Below are 13,358 nucleotides of genomic sequence, written 5' to 3'. Positions count from 1 at the left end.
TGGAAAATTGAGTACAAGATGGCATTTAGGAGGCGCCAAAAAGGTTCGATAGCCGGGGGAAGGTGAGAATCCCGACCCCTGTTTTATGGCCAATTTACCTCCCTTCTAAAAGGAACATCCGCTCTCACAATTCCGTCAACAGTCAAACTTCTGCCTTACTACCACGTTGCCGTGTGATGACAAAGAAAACTATAAAATGGCATTGGAGGGTTCTCCCTAGTCTGATCAGCATAAGGCCTAAGGAGATTCAATAAGCTCCTGAGAGAGAGAGAGAGAGAGAGAGAGAGAGAGAGAGAGAGGTGTGTCAATGGAGGCGAAGGGGAGAGTATGTGTAACAGGTGCAGGAGGATATCTGGCCTCATGGGTGGTGGAGCTTCTTCTCTCGAAGGGTTACATCGTGCATGGAACCGTCAGAGAACCAGGTACGCTTTTGTGTATGTTTTTACCTGATTAGCCCTTCACAGAATTTTAGTGTCTTTTATTTGTTTGTTTTTTTTTTTTTTTTTTTTTTTTTTGTATGTTTTGTTTTGGACCCTTAACTGCATTTGATTTTTCTTTTGTTTTCATAGCATGTTTCATCAAGACATTTTCTTTCTATTTTAATATGATTTTTTAATCTTTTTTGAATGATGAAGGAAACTCCCAAGACTGAGAAGATGAAAAACACCAAACTAAATAAAGGGAAAGAAAAAAGTCAAACAAAATAAGGATACAAATAAGCAAATAAAAGAAACAGCTCTCTCAAGGAGAGGTATGATTTGGATCTTTGGATTACTGATGATTACTATTGGGTTTATCCTTTTTTATTTGGAGCCTGTTTCTTCTACTGATTTTTCTCCATTTACATGATGTAGTTAATACCTTAGTTAATAGATTTGCTTAATAATTTTTTTATTTTTATTTTTTGCATTTGCTTGAACAAGACTACCTTTTAATTATAGTCATCTTTTCTTTATTTTCTTGGCCCAGTTAATGAATTCATTGAAAATTTGGATTTAGGCCTACTTGAGTTAGTAGATTCTAGCAGTGATTTTAATGAGTTTCTTTCTACGTGCTTTACCTTCTTTCTTCTTGTACTATTTTTATTTGGTCTTCATTTTCTTGGTTTGGTTAATGAATTTATGATGGTTTGAGAAATGTGTGTTTTTTATACTTGATTTGGCAGAGTACTTCTTTTCTTTTTCCTTGTGAACATCCAAATAAAAATTTCTTGATTTGTTTTCATCTTCATCTCATGAGACCATACTTAATGTTCTAGTAATGATTTGTTATTTGTTTTTTTATTTTTCTGGGTTTGTTTCTGTATAATTTACCACATTTCTTCCTCTACTATTTTTTGTTTCTACTTTGTTTTCTTGGCTTGGTTGATGAATCTTTGAAGATCTGAGAGTTGGGTGTGATTTTAATACGTTAACCGGCAGAGTATTTCTTCATTCTCTGTCCTTGTAGGCATCCAATTAAATTTTTCTTTATTTGTTATCCTTTTCATCTCAAGAGCACCATAAGCCAATGATTCAGTCCTTTAGGCAGTGTTTGGTTGTACAAACTCTGGGTAGCCATAGACATTTTGAAGGAATTTCAGATGCCATTCCTCGTTTGGTTGCCAATATTGCAATGAACTTCCAGAGACTCCGTGGCATGTTTCTTAGGTAATTATTGCATGTTTTCTGAGGTGGAATTCTTTTTTATTCTATTTTAGTTTAACTGCTCTTTCTCCAACTAGGATTTTAAGTTAATCTTATTTCTCATCTCTGTCGTCTTGCTAGTCTCTGGTTGTTATTTTTTATTTGGGTTTCATGAAATCTTTAGACGTCAACTTATGGTTTCTTCCTTGGGTTACTCGATGGATTTTGTTTATTTTTCTTTATTTTTTGGTTTTGAATTTATGTATTCTGCAAATAGATTCCATGAAGGGGTATACCTGGATTGAAAGGGGAAAAAATCCAGGGGTATACTTGGATTTTGTTTTTTTTCTTTTTCTTTTTGGTTTCTCAAAGTGGAGAAAGTAAGGGGTATACCTGGATTGAAATGAAATATTGTTTGGCAATGATACTGAATGAATTACTATAGATAGTGATTTTGTGCCACATTTTAGGAAATTTCTTAAATTCAAGAATACGAAATGTTATTATTTTTTCTTATGTGTATGTGTGTGTATGTATATATGAAATTCTATTGCAAAAATATGCAATGAACTTTAAAATTCATTTCGGTCTATTCGGCTCAAACTCTGTCTTTTAACTTCTTGTTGCTTCCACCAAAATCTTGTGTAGGAGATGAAAAGAATGCCCATTTAAAGAAATTGGACAAGGCCTCAGCGAACCTACAGCTGTTCAAGGCAGACTTACTGGATTATGGCTCCTTATGCACAGCCATTTCCGGATGTGACGGAGTTTTCCATGTTGCAAGTCCTGTCCCAACAGGCAGTGTGCCTAATCCAGAGGCAAGATCACCTCACATTTTAACTGTGCCTATTAAGCCATATAGTTTTTCTAAAAATACAATTTAGACAAAATACCAGTGTCACGTCCATATCCAGAATTTATGAAATGATGAAACCAAGTTATATTTATGGGCATCATAGGTTGAATATGGGTCATTTTCTACTTCTTGAACAATTTTTCATGTGAGCACAATACAAAAGAGAGAAAGAAATCTTACATACATTCAATTGCTTATTTCAGTATTTATAAAATTCCTAGTTATGTTCATGGTTCTAAATATTGGACACAACCGACACGAAATGACCGACATGTCAAGGAATCTTTTTATGTTCTGTTCTAGATGAAACAGAGTAAATGGACTCTTATTCGTATTATGGATGGGCCACTAAAGGAGCTTCATCGATATTCCCCAATTTTGAAGAAATCCATTTCGATCATGTTGACTGAAATGTACCACTTTAGCATGTAAATTTCAGTCAACATTTCAAATTTCGACCAAAGTACATGGACAATCTCCATTTCAAAAAAATGTACATAAAGAAGCTTGGATTTTTTGCATTTCTTTTTCAGAAGTGCTTTTTTCCGCTCGTTATTCAATCATGGTGCAAATGCGTCAACTAATTATTGATTTGATGCATTTACACAAGGATTAGTGCAGGGTTTTTCATCTTTATGGATTCATGGTCTTAAAATAGGAAAAGGTATATTTTTCGAAGAAAAACTAATCATTTAATTTTTGAGTTCTTGCCTGATTTACTGATTAACAGAGTTGGATATTTTAATTTTAAAAATTATTTATTTATTTATTTGTATTAGAAAATCCTTTAAATAAGAAAAACTATAATTTCAGAAAAAATTATCATATATGCTTATTAGCTTTTTTTTATATATGATTTTTGCCTAATCTACTGATGAATTGAGTCAAAAATTTTAAATTTTAAAATATAATTATTTTATTTATTTTTGTTAGAAAATTCGGTAAATTTGTATCACTGTATTGTGCTTCTTCATTATATTGTATTCTCTTTATCAAATTAATAGATGGAGTGGCTCTTTTCCTACATTTTGTGTTTATTTGAAGCATATGTATGTGTGGTTGTATATAGTTGGACCTTATTATTCTAAACATGTGTGACAATGCATGTCATTAGGTATCTTGTCACACCATTATGTACGGTTTTCTTGCTTATGTGATGATTTCTAAGTGTGTATTTGTGCTTATTCAAGCATTTCCTGAAGTTTTATCTAAAATTCTCTATCATTTGCCTGCATTTCCATAAACTTTCATAATTTTACAGAATTTCCTCCAGAATTTATGGTCGAAATTGACAGGTTGTCATTTCCATGGTGACCAACGTGTATACCGAAACTCATATTTAAAACCCTGCTTATGTTTGCTCCACAACCTAAGTTCAAATAATAATATAACATGTCATTATCTACGAGCCACCACAATTGTCCTAGTAAGTTATCAGATCACTGTATATGAACTACTTTCCCTTTGGATGGAGCTTTAACTAATGGTTGTCTGGAAGAATTATTCATTTGATAATCTATTTGCATCAAGGTGATCACATAACTGTCTTGCAGATTGAATTGGTTGAACCGGCTGTAAAAGGTACATTGAATGTGCTTAAGGCAAGTTTGGAGACAGGAGTAAAACGAGTTATCTATGTGTCAAGCACTGGCTCTGTTTCGATGAACCCAAACTGGCCAAAAGATAAATTCATGGATGAGGATTGTTGGTCTGACGAGCAATATTGCAAGACAGTTGAGGTAATTTTTTGACACTATATACCATTTAACATTTTTACTTTCTCTGAGCTCCAGAATAGGTTACTGGTCTGAAGATCCTCTCTTGATATAGTAGGTAAATGCTAAATGATATCCTGGTGTCTAGAATTGAAATTTGCCTCAACCACCATTTCACCATTTTCCTTGAACCATACGAGTGGTATTTGAGGAAGTAGATCTAGAAACTCATTATTGCTACAATGTATGCATGTGCTTAGTATCATTTCACCACTTTCTTAGTAGCCAGCTTTTGACTGCACTCTCACAATGGAAATTCTAAATTAACAATTGGCACTTTCTACTTCATGTAGAAGAAGAGCAAAATATCTAATTGACTGGAAAATATGTGGAACTAAATGCTGTTAGCTGATAAATATAACACTAATTGACATAGTGCTGGTATATGCTCTAATTTGTTTAATGGCAAACTTCATTGTTCCTTTGTTTTAGTGGGACCTTGTGGCCAGAGTTATAATGATTTGTTAGTCGATTGTGTTCTCTCATTGAGTCTTCTATCACAAATGCTATCCTTTTAACTCCTTTTGGCTGTAAATGTCCAGCTTTTACAAGTTGGGGAACCTGATCCAACCAAGGAATGGCAATTGAGTTGAACTTAGTTGTATTTGAGTAACATCGGTACTACATAGAGCATTTGTTTGTTATTAATATGGTTTTTACTCTGTGATGGATTCGGCAACTTAATCATGGGAAGGCATGTAAGACACAGAAAATGAAAGACAAATGAGAAGCTCTAATATGTCAATTAACAAATCAAAATGGGATCAAAGGTTCAACTATGTGATGAACTTCACAAATGGTATCAAATTAACTTGATTGGTGTTTCTTATTTTGATATGTGGACTGTTTATATGATATGGGTTGCTGTTTTTATCAAATCTGAAAGTAATGGATGGGAAGAATGGGTTTCTGTGTATAGGCTAAGCACTCATTTCATTTTGGTGCAGAACTGGTATTGCCTTTCCAAAACATTAGCAGAAAAAGAGGCATTGGAGTTTGGAGTGAAAAATGGGCTCGATGTTGTATCGGTTTGTCCATCCTGGATTCTTGGGCCACTGCTGCAACCCACAGTGAATGCCAGCATCTTTTATTTCATCAAGTTATTGACAGGTATTTACTCATATTAAAGCTTTTAATGACATGGTATCGAACTTAACTTTGAATACGTAAGGAAAATGATTTCGGCACAATTATATTTTGTTAATTCCGCTAACCCATCTTGTCTTTTAGTATTTACAGAGCTGTCAAAAGGTTATTGCATTTGCCAAAAAGCTCTCACGGGCCAATGTAAGAAGAAAAGAAAGCTGGGTTTGTGCAAATACCAAAATATGGCTGTGCGGATAACATTTCCCAAACAAAAATATGATTGTGTATTTATATCTTTGCTAGTGCAAATAGAGGTGTTAGTGCCATTTCTTTCCTCTACCTTATCCATGGTGCAAATAAATCACATTAGTTGAATCTATGATAAATCCTCAACAATATTTCTTTTAACAGATTCATAAACATAATAATGGAAAGCCCAAACTCAAAAGCAACTTATCAAAGCACCACAAATAACATGAAAAGAAAAAGAACACAAAATCCCCTTCTACTTTAAGATGGAAATCTAATAAAACCTAAAAAGGAAGACCTATTACTCATTTGGATATGCTATCAAACATCTAACATAGAAATCTGATTGATGTTAATTTCTGATACTCCAAAGCTTTGTTGACTGTTTGATTGATTTGGGAGGTGTGTCAGTGTTCTCTTTAATTTGGTAGATAAGTCGGTTGAGGCTAACCAAAATCTGTCACCAGATTCCCAACGGGTCTCAATTGTGACCCTTCGTGGAGACTTAAGGGTGTCAATTTTGGCTCGGGCTCGGAGCTCGGCTCGAATCCTTAACGAGCTGAGCCGAGCCGGCTGGCCAGGCTCGTTAAGCTAAACGAGCCGAGCCCGAGCTAGGCCACACTCGGCTCGGCTCGGCTCGTTAAGGCTCGTTCAGAATTTAATATATTTAAATATATATATTATATATTAATATATACACTAAAAGGGTTGTCCAGGGAGTGAAAGGAGGAGGCAAAATATGACACTTCTTTTTTGGAACCCCATTTGTTACATGGACCACCCCCCGTAGTGTCAAAAGAGTAGTCAAATTACATTAGATAGGGCTGTTCAGGGAAGATGAGGGGTGTGAACTTAATATAACCCGAGCTCGATAAGGCTCGCGAGCCTGGCCGAGCCCGAGCCGAGCTTTTGAGCTTAACAAGCCGACTCGTTAAGCTCGGCTCGGCTCGTTTACATTCCTATGGAGACTTGAATGTGCTGGGCTCTTTAACTCCATCTGTTACTCATGTGGAGTATCTGTTTCTGGGACATTTTTTCTTTCACCATAATATTTTTTGTCTTATTTTTGGATGGGTAAGCAAGATTCTACAAGGCATTCACTAGAACTCCTCGGGTAAGATGTATTTTTTAGGTCACACACATCGTTGGGTACTGATCCTAGTATTTTCAAAAAAAATTTCTATTTATTTAAAATATTTTTTGTTGAATTTCGATTGAATATGTATTTGATTTGTGCGTTTACAAGTCCTGATATGCCATGCAACCTATCATAAGGTTCAATCATGTGAGCTGATAATTTAAACATTTTATTAATTTCTTTCATGAATACATTAATCTTGAACAAAATCTCGGCATAACTTTACCGTACAAATATCCCACTATTGATGACGACAAACTTGTTAATTTTAAAGACAAGTTTGTAACTGTTCTTGTTCAGAAAAATAACTATAGATTTAGTTCTTCCTGACATCTGGAACTAGAATGTAGATAACTTCTTACAGATTGAGAATCTTCCCTGAGACGAATTCGAGATCAACCTTCCCTATTCCCACACTTGGACCATTGAGTAGATCCCATGAAAATTTTCTCGCTTTCATTCGCTTGGGCATAGGTAACACTTTTGCTGCAAGATACATATATAATGTCTCTAGTGTCTATCCACCAATCGCACACGTTGCACACCATGTTCACTACAGAGTCCATGGTTACAATCTTCTTCACTTCGGTTCCATGAATAACGGTCCCAAATTCCACCATGTTGGCCTGAGGAGCGGGTTTCGCTTGAGAGATGCCAACAAATTGGGACTCTCTTCCATCTTTCGGTGTCGACATTGTCTAGCATAGTGTCCTAGTTTTCCGCAATTGAAATATTCCCCTTATTGTTCATAGCTATCTTTTTGTTACTCTTGAAAAAGTTATCATTCTCTTCATTCTTCGTGTTTTGGTTAGATCAAATGCTTCTAATAATTTTCTTTCTGCTAATCTCTACAAGGCTGGTTTAGAGAATATTTCTGAGTGTCATTCTAATCACAAGTCTTATACTCTTCTTCAGGGGCGATGGCACTTGAAAGGGAAGGGGGACAATTGCCCCCCTTAATTTTTTGGAAAAAAAAATATACCTTTATTTTTTAATATACTTACCCCCTTTTTAAAAAAATATGCCCCCCTTTCCAATCATCCCTAAGATAGAAAATAAGTGTAAAATTTTAATGCTACCATTTTTATGTCCCTTGTGCAAAATTTACTATAATTTTTGCTCCCTTGTGCAAAATTTCATATAGAAATTTTTTTCTATCTTAATTTCAAGATAGAAAAAAAATTACTATAATTTTTGCCCCCCTTGTGCAAAATTTCTGGCATCGCCCCCTGCTCTTCTTCAATTAGAAGGATCACAAGGAAATCTTTCTAAAGACAAATACTCTTTCAGATGCTTAAAGACATTTTTGGAATTGCTTCCAAGGTGGAAGTTTACCAATAAATGGAAATGATCACCTATTTGTATCCCTTCTACTAAGTTTCCATATATTAAGAGTTGAAGTTGTCCTAAGATGGACTTCTCATCCACCATCTCATATCTAAGATGGTTTCCAACAAAATACTATTTCTGTCTTGCATCTTCGGCCAGGTATTTTTTTAAGGCCTCCCACATTTCTCTAGCAGTTTTCATTCATCAATGAACATCATATAACGAATTTACCATAGCACTAAGAATATAACCAAGGCAACAAATATCATTATTTTCCCATCTTTGTCTAAGTCCGGTTTGACTGGGTTCGTGCTCTTCGGGTAGAGGTTGGAATGAATTCAAAATGTATGCCACCTTTAGAGTTGATAGCCAGAAAAATAAGCATTGTTGCCAGCACTTGAAATTCTGTTCGTTTAACTTCTAGGGACGTGTATAATCACCACCTGCCATATTGAACTATGTTAATCTAGCTTAAGATTGTTGGAATACGGGATATGATAATCAGCTTAACAATCCAAATAGTGCAAATCAAGTAGCTAATCTGAAGAGTTTAAAACCAACCGCAATTGTACCTTATGTAATCTGCAAGATCCCTACGCAAATTCCACGTACACCAAATATGCTAGAAAATTAACATGGATCTTGAGTAGTAGAAGCACGTTAACGCTACCTTTAAGATAGATCATCGTCCGACCACCATTTATATGCAGTGAGGTTGTCTAGGATACAACTACTACTTTACAGTGTATTTGACAGTGTGGATGCACTGGCAGAGTTGGTAAATATGATGAAAGCCGATGATTTACCCTCTCGAAGAAAATCTTGTAAAGTCTTCAAAGTAGGGAAAATGAAATACTTGTAAACACAGACTTAGAAGAGTGAAAAGCTTAAAAGATTTTATTTTAAGCTTATAAAAGCCTAGCAATTGTTTCGTCAAAATCAGTTGCAAAGTAGCTTTGATTGGTTTTCCTTTCAATAAAATCATGAAAGTAGCTTTGGTTGATTTTCCTTTCAATAAACTCATGATGGTTGAGCATATTAAACCATGAAAAATGGAGCTTTAAATTCTATACGTCCATCCCTTTATCCATTCGACTTCTATCTGACATGATCACAAAACAGGAGAATATGATCCAGTAGCAAACAAAGCTCGGATGATCGTTGATGTTCGAGACGTAGCCGAAGCTGTGCTGCTGGCATATGAGAAACCAGAAGTATCGGGAAGATACATATGTACGGCGCATCCTATTCAAATCCGGGATTTGGTCGAAAAGTTGAAGTGCATGTACCCAAACTACACATATCCCAAGAAGTAAGTTTCTTTACTACTGCTAAAGATCCGTATAATTAGAAGGGTTTTATCCCCACTTATACTATTTTTTTTTTTCTTTACTACTACTAAAGATCAGTATAATTAGATGCGTTTTATCCCCACTTATACTATTTGTTTTTCTACTCAAGGTCAGTAGAATTAGATGGTTTTTATCCGCACTTATACTATTTTTTTCTACTCAGGATCAGTAGAATTATATGGGTTTTATCCCCACTTATACTTTCTCTTTTTCTACTTGCAGTTATATTGAAGTAGATGAAGATTTGAAGCTGAGTTCAGAGAAGATGAAGAGATTGGGGTGGAAATACAGACCATTGGAAGATACACTTGCTGACACTGTTTCATGCTTTCAAGAGGCAGGCCTCTTAGACAAGGATTAGACTACTTTCTTATTTCATCTCTTGCATTGATTTCTATAGTGAGAATGTTTGATCGAAAAATACAATTATTATATTAGTAAGTATAACTGATCCTCAAGTTTTATATTGCATGTCGGCAAGTGTTGGGGCTGATGCCTTTCAAGTATGGGCATTTCCAAGTGCCTTTCATGGGTGTTCTCTTTTGTTGTATAGACTTGGCATCTCTCAACAGAACTCCAGTCAACTTCAGCCATGTCAATTTATTACTTTCATATCAACAAGATTGAAGATTTATAGGATTAGATTATATGGGTGGAAATGACTATTTTTTGTAGTTTTAAATTGATAAAATGGGATCAAATAGAACAAACTGATACCATTCAAATAAATAAATAAAAATAGAGCAAACTGATGATATTGGGGGAGTGCTGAACATAATTTTTTTGGGGAACTGTGTATCTCGGAGTTTTTTTTATTTATTTATTTTTTGTGATTTTTGGGTTTTTAACCCGGCACTTTAAATTTTATTGATGAGAAAAAATAGTTACACGAGGTCATGGAACCTTGCCTCTGACCCATCGAGGCACAAGAAGAGGAAAAATTAACATCCTTTACAAATAAACATCCAACATTTATTTAGTGTGAATATGAGGAATACATAATTAATTGGTTGCATCTAACAGCTCCTCTAGAGTTTACAAGGAGACTAGCCTATTCCCAATAAACCGCATTAATGTGGGTATCATTAGCCTGGTTGGTCAAGCTATCTGCAACAAAATTATCTTCCCTAAAAATATGAGTAATAAAAATATACATAGCAGATAGAATATTTCTTATTTCTTTTAAAATATAGTGAATGTACCAAGGTGTTCTATCTTTACGTTTGATGATGTTGAGAAGGACAAGACTATCAGATTCAATCTAGTCCCTACAGTAGCATAGAAGCGAAGATCATCTATCGTAGCTCTAGCTTTGGCTAGCATGTTAGTACTTACATCATAGAAATGCGAGAAAGTAAGTCTAACCCTACTACTATTGTCTCACATGATACCTCTCCTCTCGCAATACAGGATTCTCTGGATGCACCATCAACTTTTAGCTTCAAAAAAAAATTACCACTAGGTTGGTTTTTTTACCATAAACCAAAGCGAATTTTTACGAGATTAGATCTTTAATTTTAATGTTAATATGTTCCAGAGAGGATGTCTCTATGAGTTTGCAATTGAATGTTTATTTAACATTATCTTCTAGATCCACCATGTTATGATTTTATTTTTAATATGATTAGTATGCGTCCTTTGATTTTCCATTATTCTTTTGCATCTTTCTAGTCATGTGATTTTTTGGTTCATTTCAGGAAAAATTAGAAAAATAATTTATTTAATTTATAAAAAATAAAGTTTAAGAACAGAATTAAGACAAGAAATAATATTGTGAATTTATTTTACATTTTTGCTGTAAAAAATAAAATATGAAGATGCCTCCATGATTTTTTAGAATCGGATAATATTATGTGGGTGGAAATGCCTAATTTTTGTAGTTTTAAATTGATAAAATAGGATCAAATTGCTAGTCATTAAGGGGAGGGTATCCAAGTCCTTATTAGCCCTTCCACATCCATTCGCTTTTTCAGTGTGGGATCTTTTCTTTCGCACGTAGCCCCAACACAAATAGAACAAACTGATAATATTGGGGATGTGCCGAGTACAAATTCAATATATAAAAGGGATTCTACGAAATTGTTAAAGGGCCTGTGAGTTAAGAATCCCTCTTATTTGTAATTAATGTCCATAAAAGTGCTAGAGACTATAGTCGCATTTTCAAATACCATTAAATTAAAATAATCTCATTTGCAAATAACCAACAATTTTGTTAGTATAAATAAGGGCCCCCTAATCATGTTGAGAACAGCTTGGTCAATCATGCTTGTGACACTAACACTAACCCAATTTTTTTTGGGAATGGGCTACTCTCCCCAAGAACTCTAGAGGAGCAATAAGATGCGACCAATTACGTGTTTCTTATAATAAAAAAAAATGGGCGGCCCAGTGCATGAGGGTATTTCTTATATTAGCACTAAATAAATATCGGTTGTTTATCTTTTCACTTGTAAATGGGTAAAGGGATTTTATCTTTTCACTTGTTGGGTTTGAGGCAAGGTTTTATGTCCTCCTCTTGTAACTATTTTTTTCTTCTTAATAAAATTTAAGGTGCCCGAAACTATCCACCCACAGTTAGGAATGAATCCTGCCCGTTAAAATTAGCTTCTTAATTTCTTCTTTTTATTTTTCATTTTTCATTTTTCCTAGGTCTTGCAATTGATGGGCCGTGGAGCAAAATTCACCCACATTGGACGATTCTAACTCTCTAATTTGTGGCCTCTAAATTGGGGATGATAAAATAAAAAGGGAAATGATATCCCCCCCACTTGAAAACTGATAAAATCCCCCCCTTAAACGGTTTCTGTGAGAATGGTTCACTGCTTAAGGATAAATTCACCCCTTTAGCGTTTTTTTCTGCCTTTAAAACTTAAAAGGGGGGGGGTGGGGGGGGGGGGGGGGGATTTTATCCGTCAGAGGGGGGGAATATCATTGTCCAAAAAAAAAAACACAGCTTTCTGTATTCATATATAAAGCTACTATATAACGTAGGGTTAGAATAGGCCAATGTGGGTGGATTTTGCTAATAAAAAAAAGCCTAGGAAATAAATGGTTTGGATTATTCAGCAAGTGGACCCTACTTGTATTTTGTCTCCCTCATATTTTCCTTAGAAAAAAATCATATAAGAATCCCTTTCTAAATTAATATTTTTTTTCTATTTTTTCCTTCTACCTGAACTAATTTTCTTGTCTGGACTAAGTTACTGAGAGTGACTTCTTTGTATTTTTCAAATAAGAGAACATGGCTAAAATATCCACTTACTTATCAACGAAGAAAACAACAATTTCATATCAAACTCTGCCTCAACCTTTTTAGGGTCCCTTTCTAGAAAAAGTAAAGAAATTTTTGACTATTTGGGCAACTTCAGGAGCTTTATCCATCTCTAACATTATTATTATTATTATTTATTTTGATGGGCAGCAGGACCCCGACCAGATTCATTGATAGCCAAAATATGAACAAGACTAAGGGGGCTCAAAAGCCAAGTGAAAGGGAACAAGCTCCCAACAGAACATGGCTCATAGCAGGCAGATAGCTACAAAAGAAAGAGGAAAGACAGAGGAATTACATCCAGAAGGGAAGGACCCATTACAATCTATAGTAGACCATTTTTTATCTAATTGAGTGAGATCTGGGGGGCCATAAATGGCTGGGGATATCCCTACCTTTGTCAATCGCTTGGATAATATGTCAGCCACTGCATTTCCTTCACGCCAGGTATGGGAGATACGCCAGCTTTGGAAATGATTCAGCAGGATTTGGATGTCATGAATTGTAGTGATGAGATTCCAAGGCTTGTTTGCATGGCCATCTCTAACATTTTGTAAATACATTGGATATATACTTTCTTTGGTGAAACACTCCAAGTTTACTTCAAATGCTAATGAATGGTCACCTTAATATCTTATAAATGGATAATAAAAAAGCAAAATATTTATAGTAATTCA

The 13,358-nt window shown here is 34.9% G+C and overlaps 1 protein-coding gene across 1 annotated transcript; it reads left to right on the top strand.

The window, feature by feature from the left end:
* Positions 1 to 33: 33 nt before the first annotated feature.
* On the top strand, positions 34 to 10,167 carry LOC143845936 (cinnamoyl-CoA reductase 1-like). Its single transcript, XM_077354331.1, has 6 exons — positions 34 to 422; positions 2,274 to 2,443; positions 4,035 to 4,220; positions 5,204 to 5,366; positions 9,181 to 9,370; positions 9,633 to 10,167. Exons 1-6 carry the CDS (start codon positions 308 to 310, stop codon positions 9,769 to 9,771), a joined length of 963 nt encoding a protein of 320 aa, XP_077210446.1. The 5' UTR covers positions 34 to 307; the 3' UTR covers positions 9,772 to 10,167.
* Positions 10,168 to 13,358: the final 3,191 nt, after the last annotated feature.

Source organism: Tasmannia lanceolata, unplaced genomic scaffold, assembly GCF_043159265.1.
Source record: "Tasmannia lanceolata isolate RefF3 unplaced genomic scaffold, GAP_Taslan_0.1 ptg000015l, whole genome shotgun sequence".
Classification (NCBI taxonomy): domain Eukaryota; kingdom Viridiplantae; phylum Streptophyta; class Magnoliopsida; order Canellales; family Winteraceae; genus Tasmannia; species Tasmannia lanceolata.
Note: the sequence above shows the minus strand (reverse complement) of the source record. Positions and strands in the feature narration are given on the sequence as shown.

What these genes read in the sequence shown, in the direction of transcription:
- LOC143845936 (XM_077354331.1), top strand. Translation starts at nt 308, where the DNA reads ATGGAGGCGAAGGGGAGAGTATGTGTAACAGGTGCAGGAGGATATCTG. An exon ending in GCAGTGTGCCTAATCCAGAG is followed by an intron (nt 2,444 to 4,034) that starts GCAAGATCACCT and finishes ACTGTCTTGCAG; the next exon opens with ATTGAATTGGTTGAACCGGC. An exon ending in TTTCATCAAGTTATTGACAG is followed by an intron (nt 5,367 to 9,180) that starts GTATTTACTCAT and finishes ATCACAAAACAG; the next exon opens with GAGAATATGATCCAGTAGCA.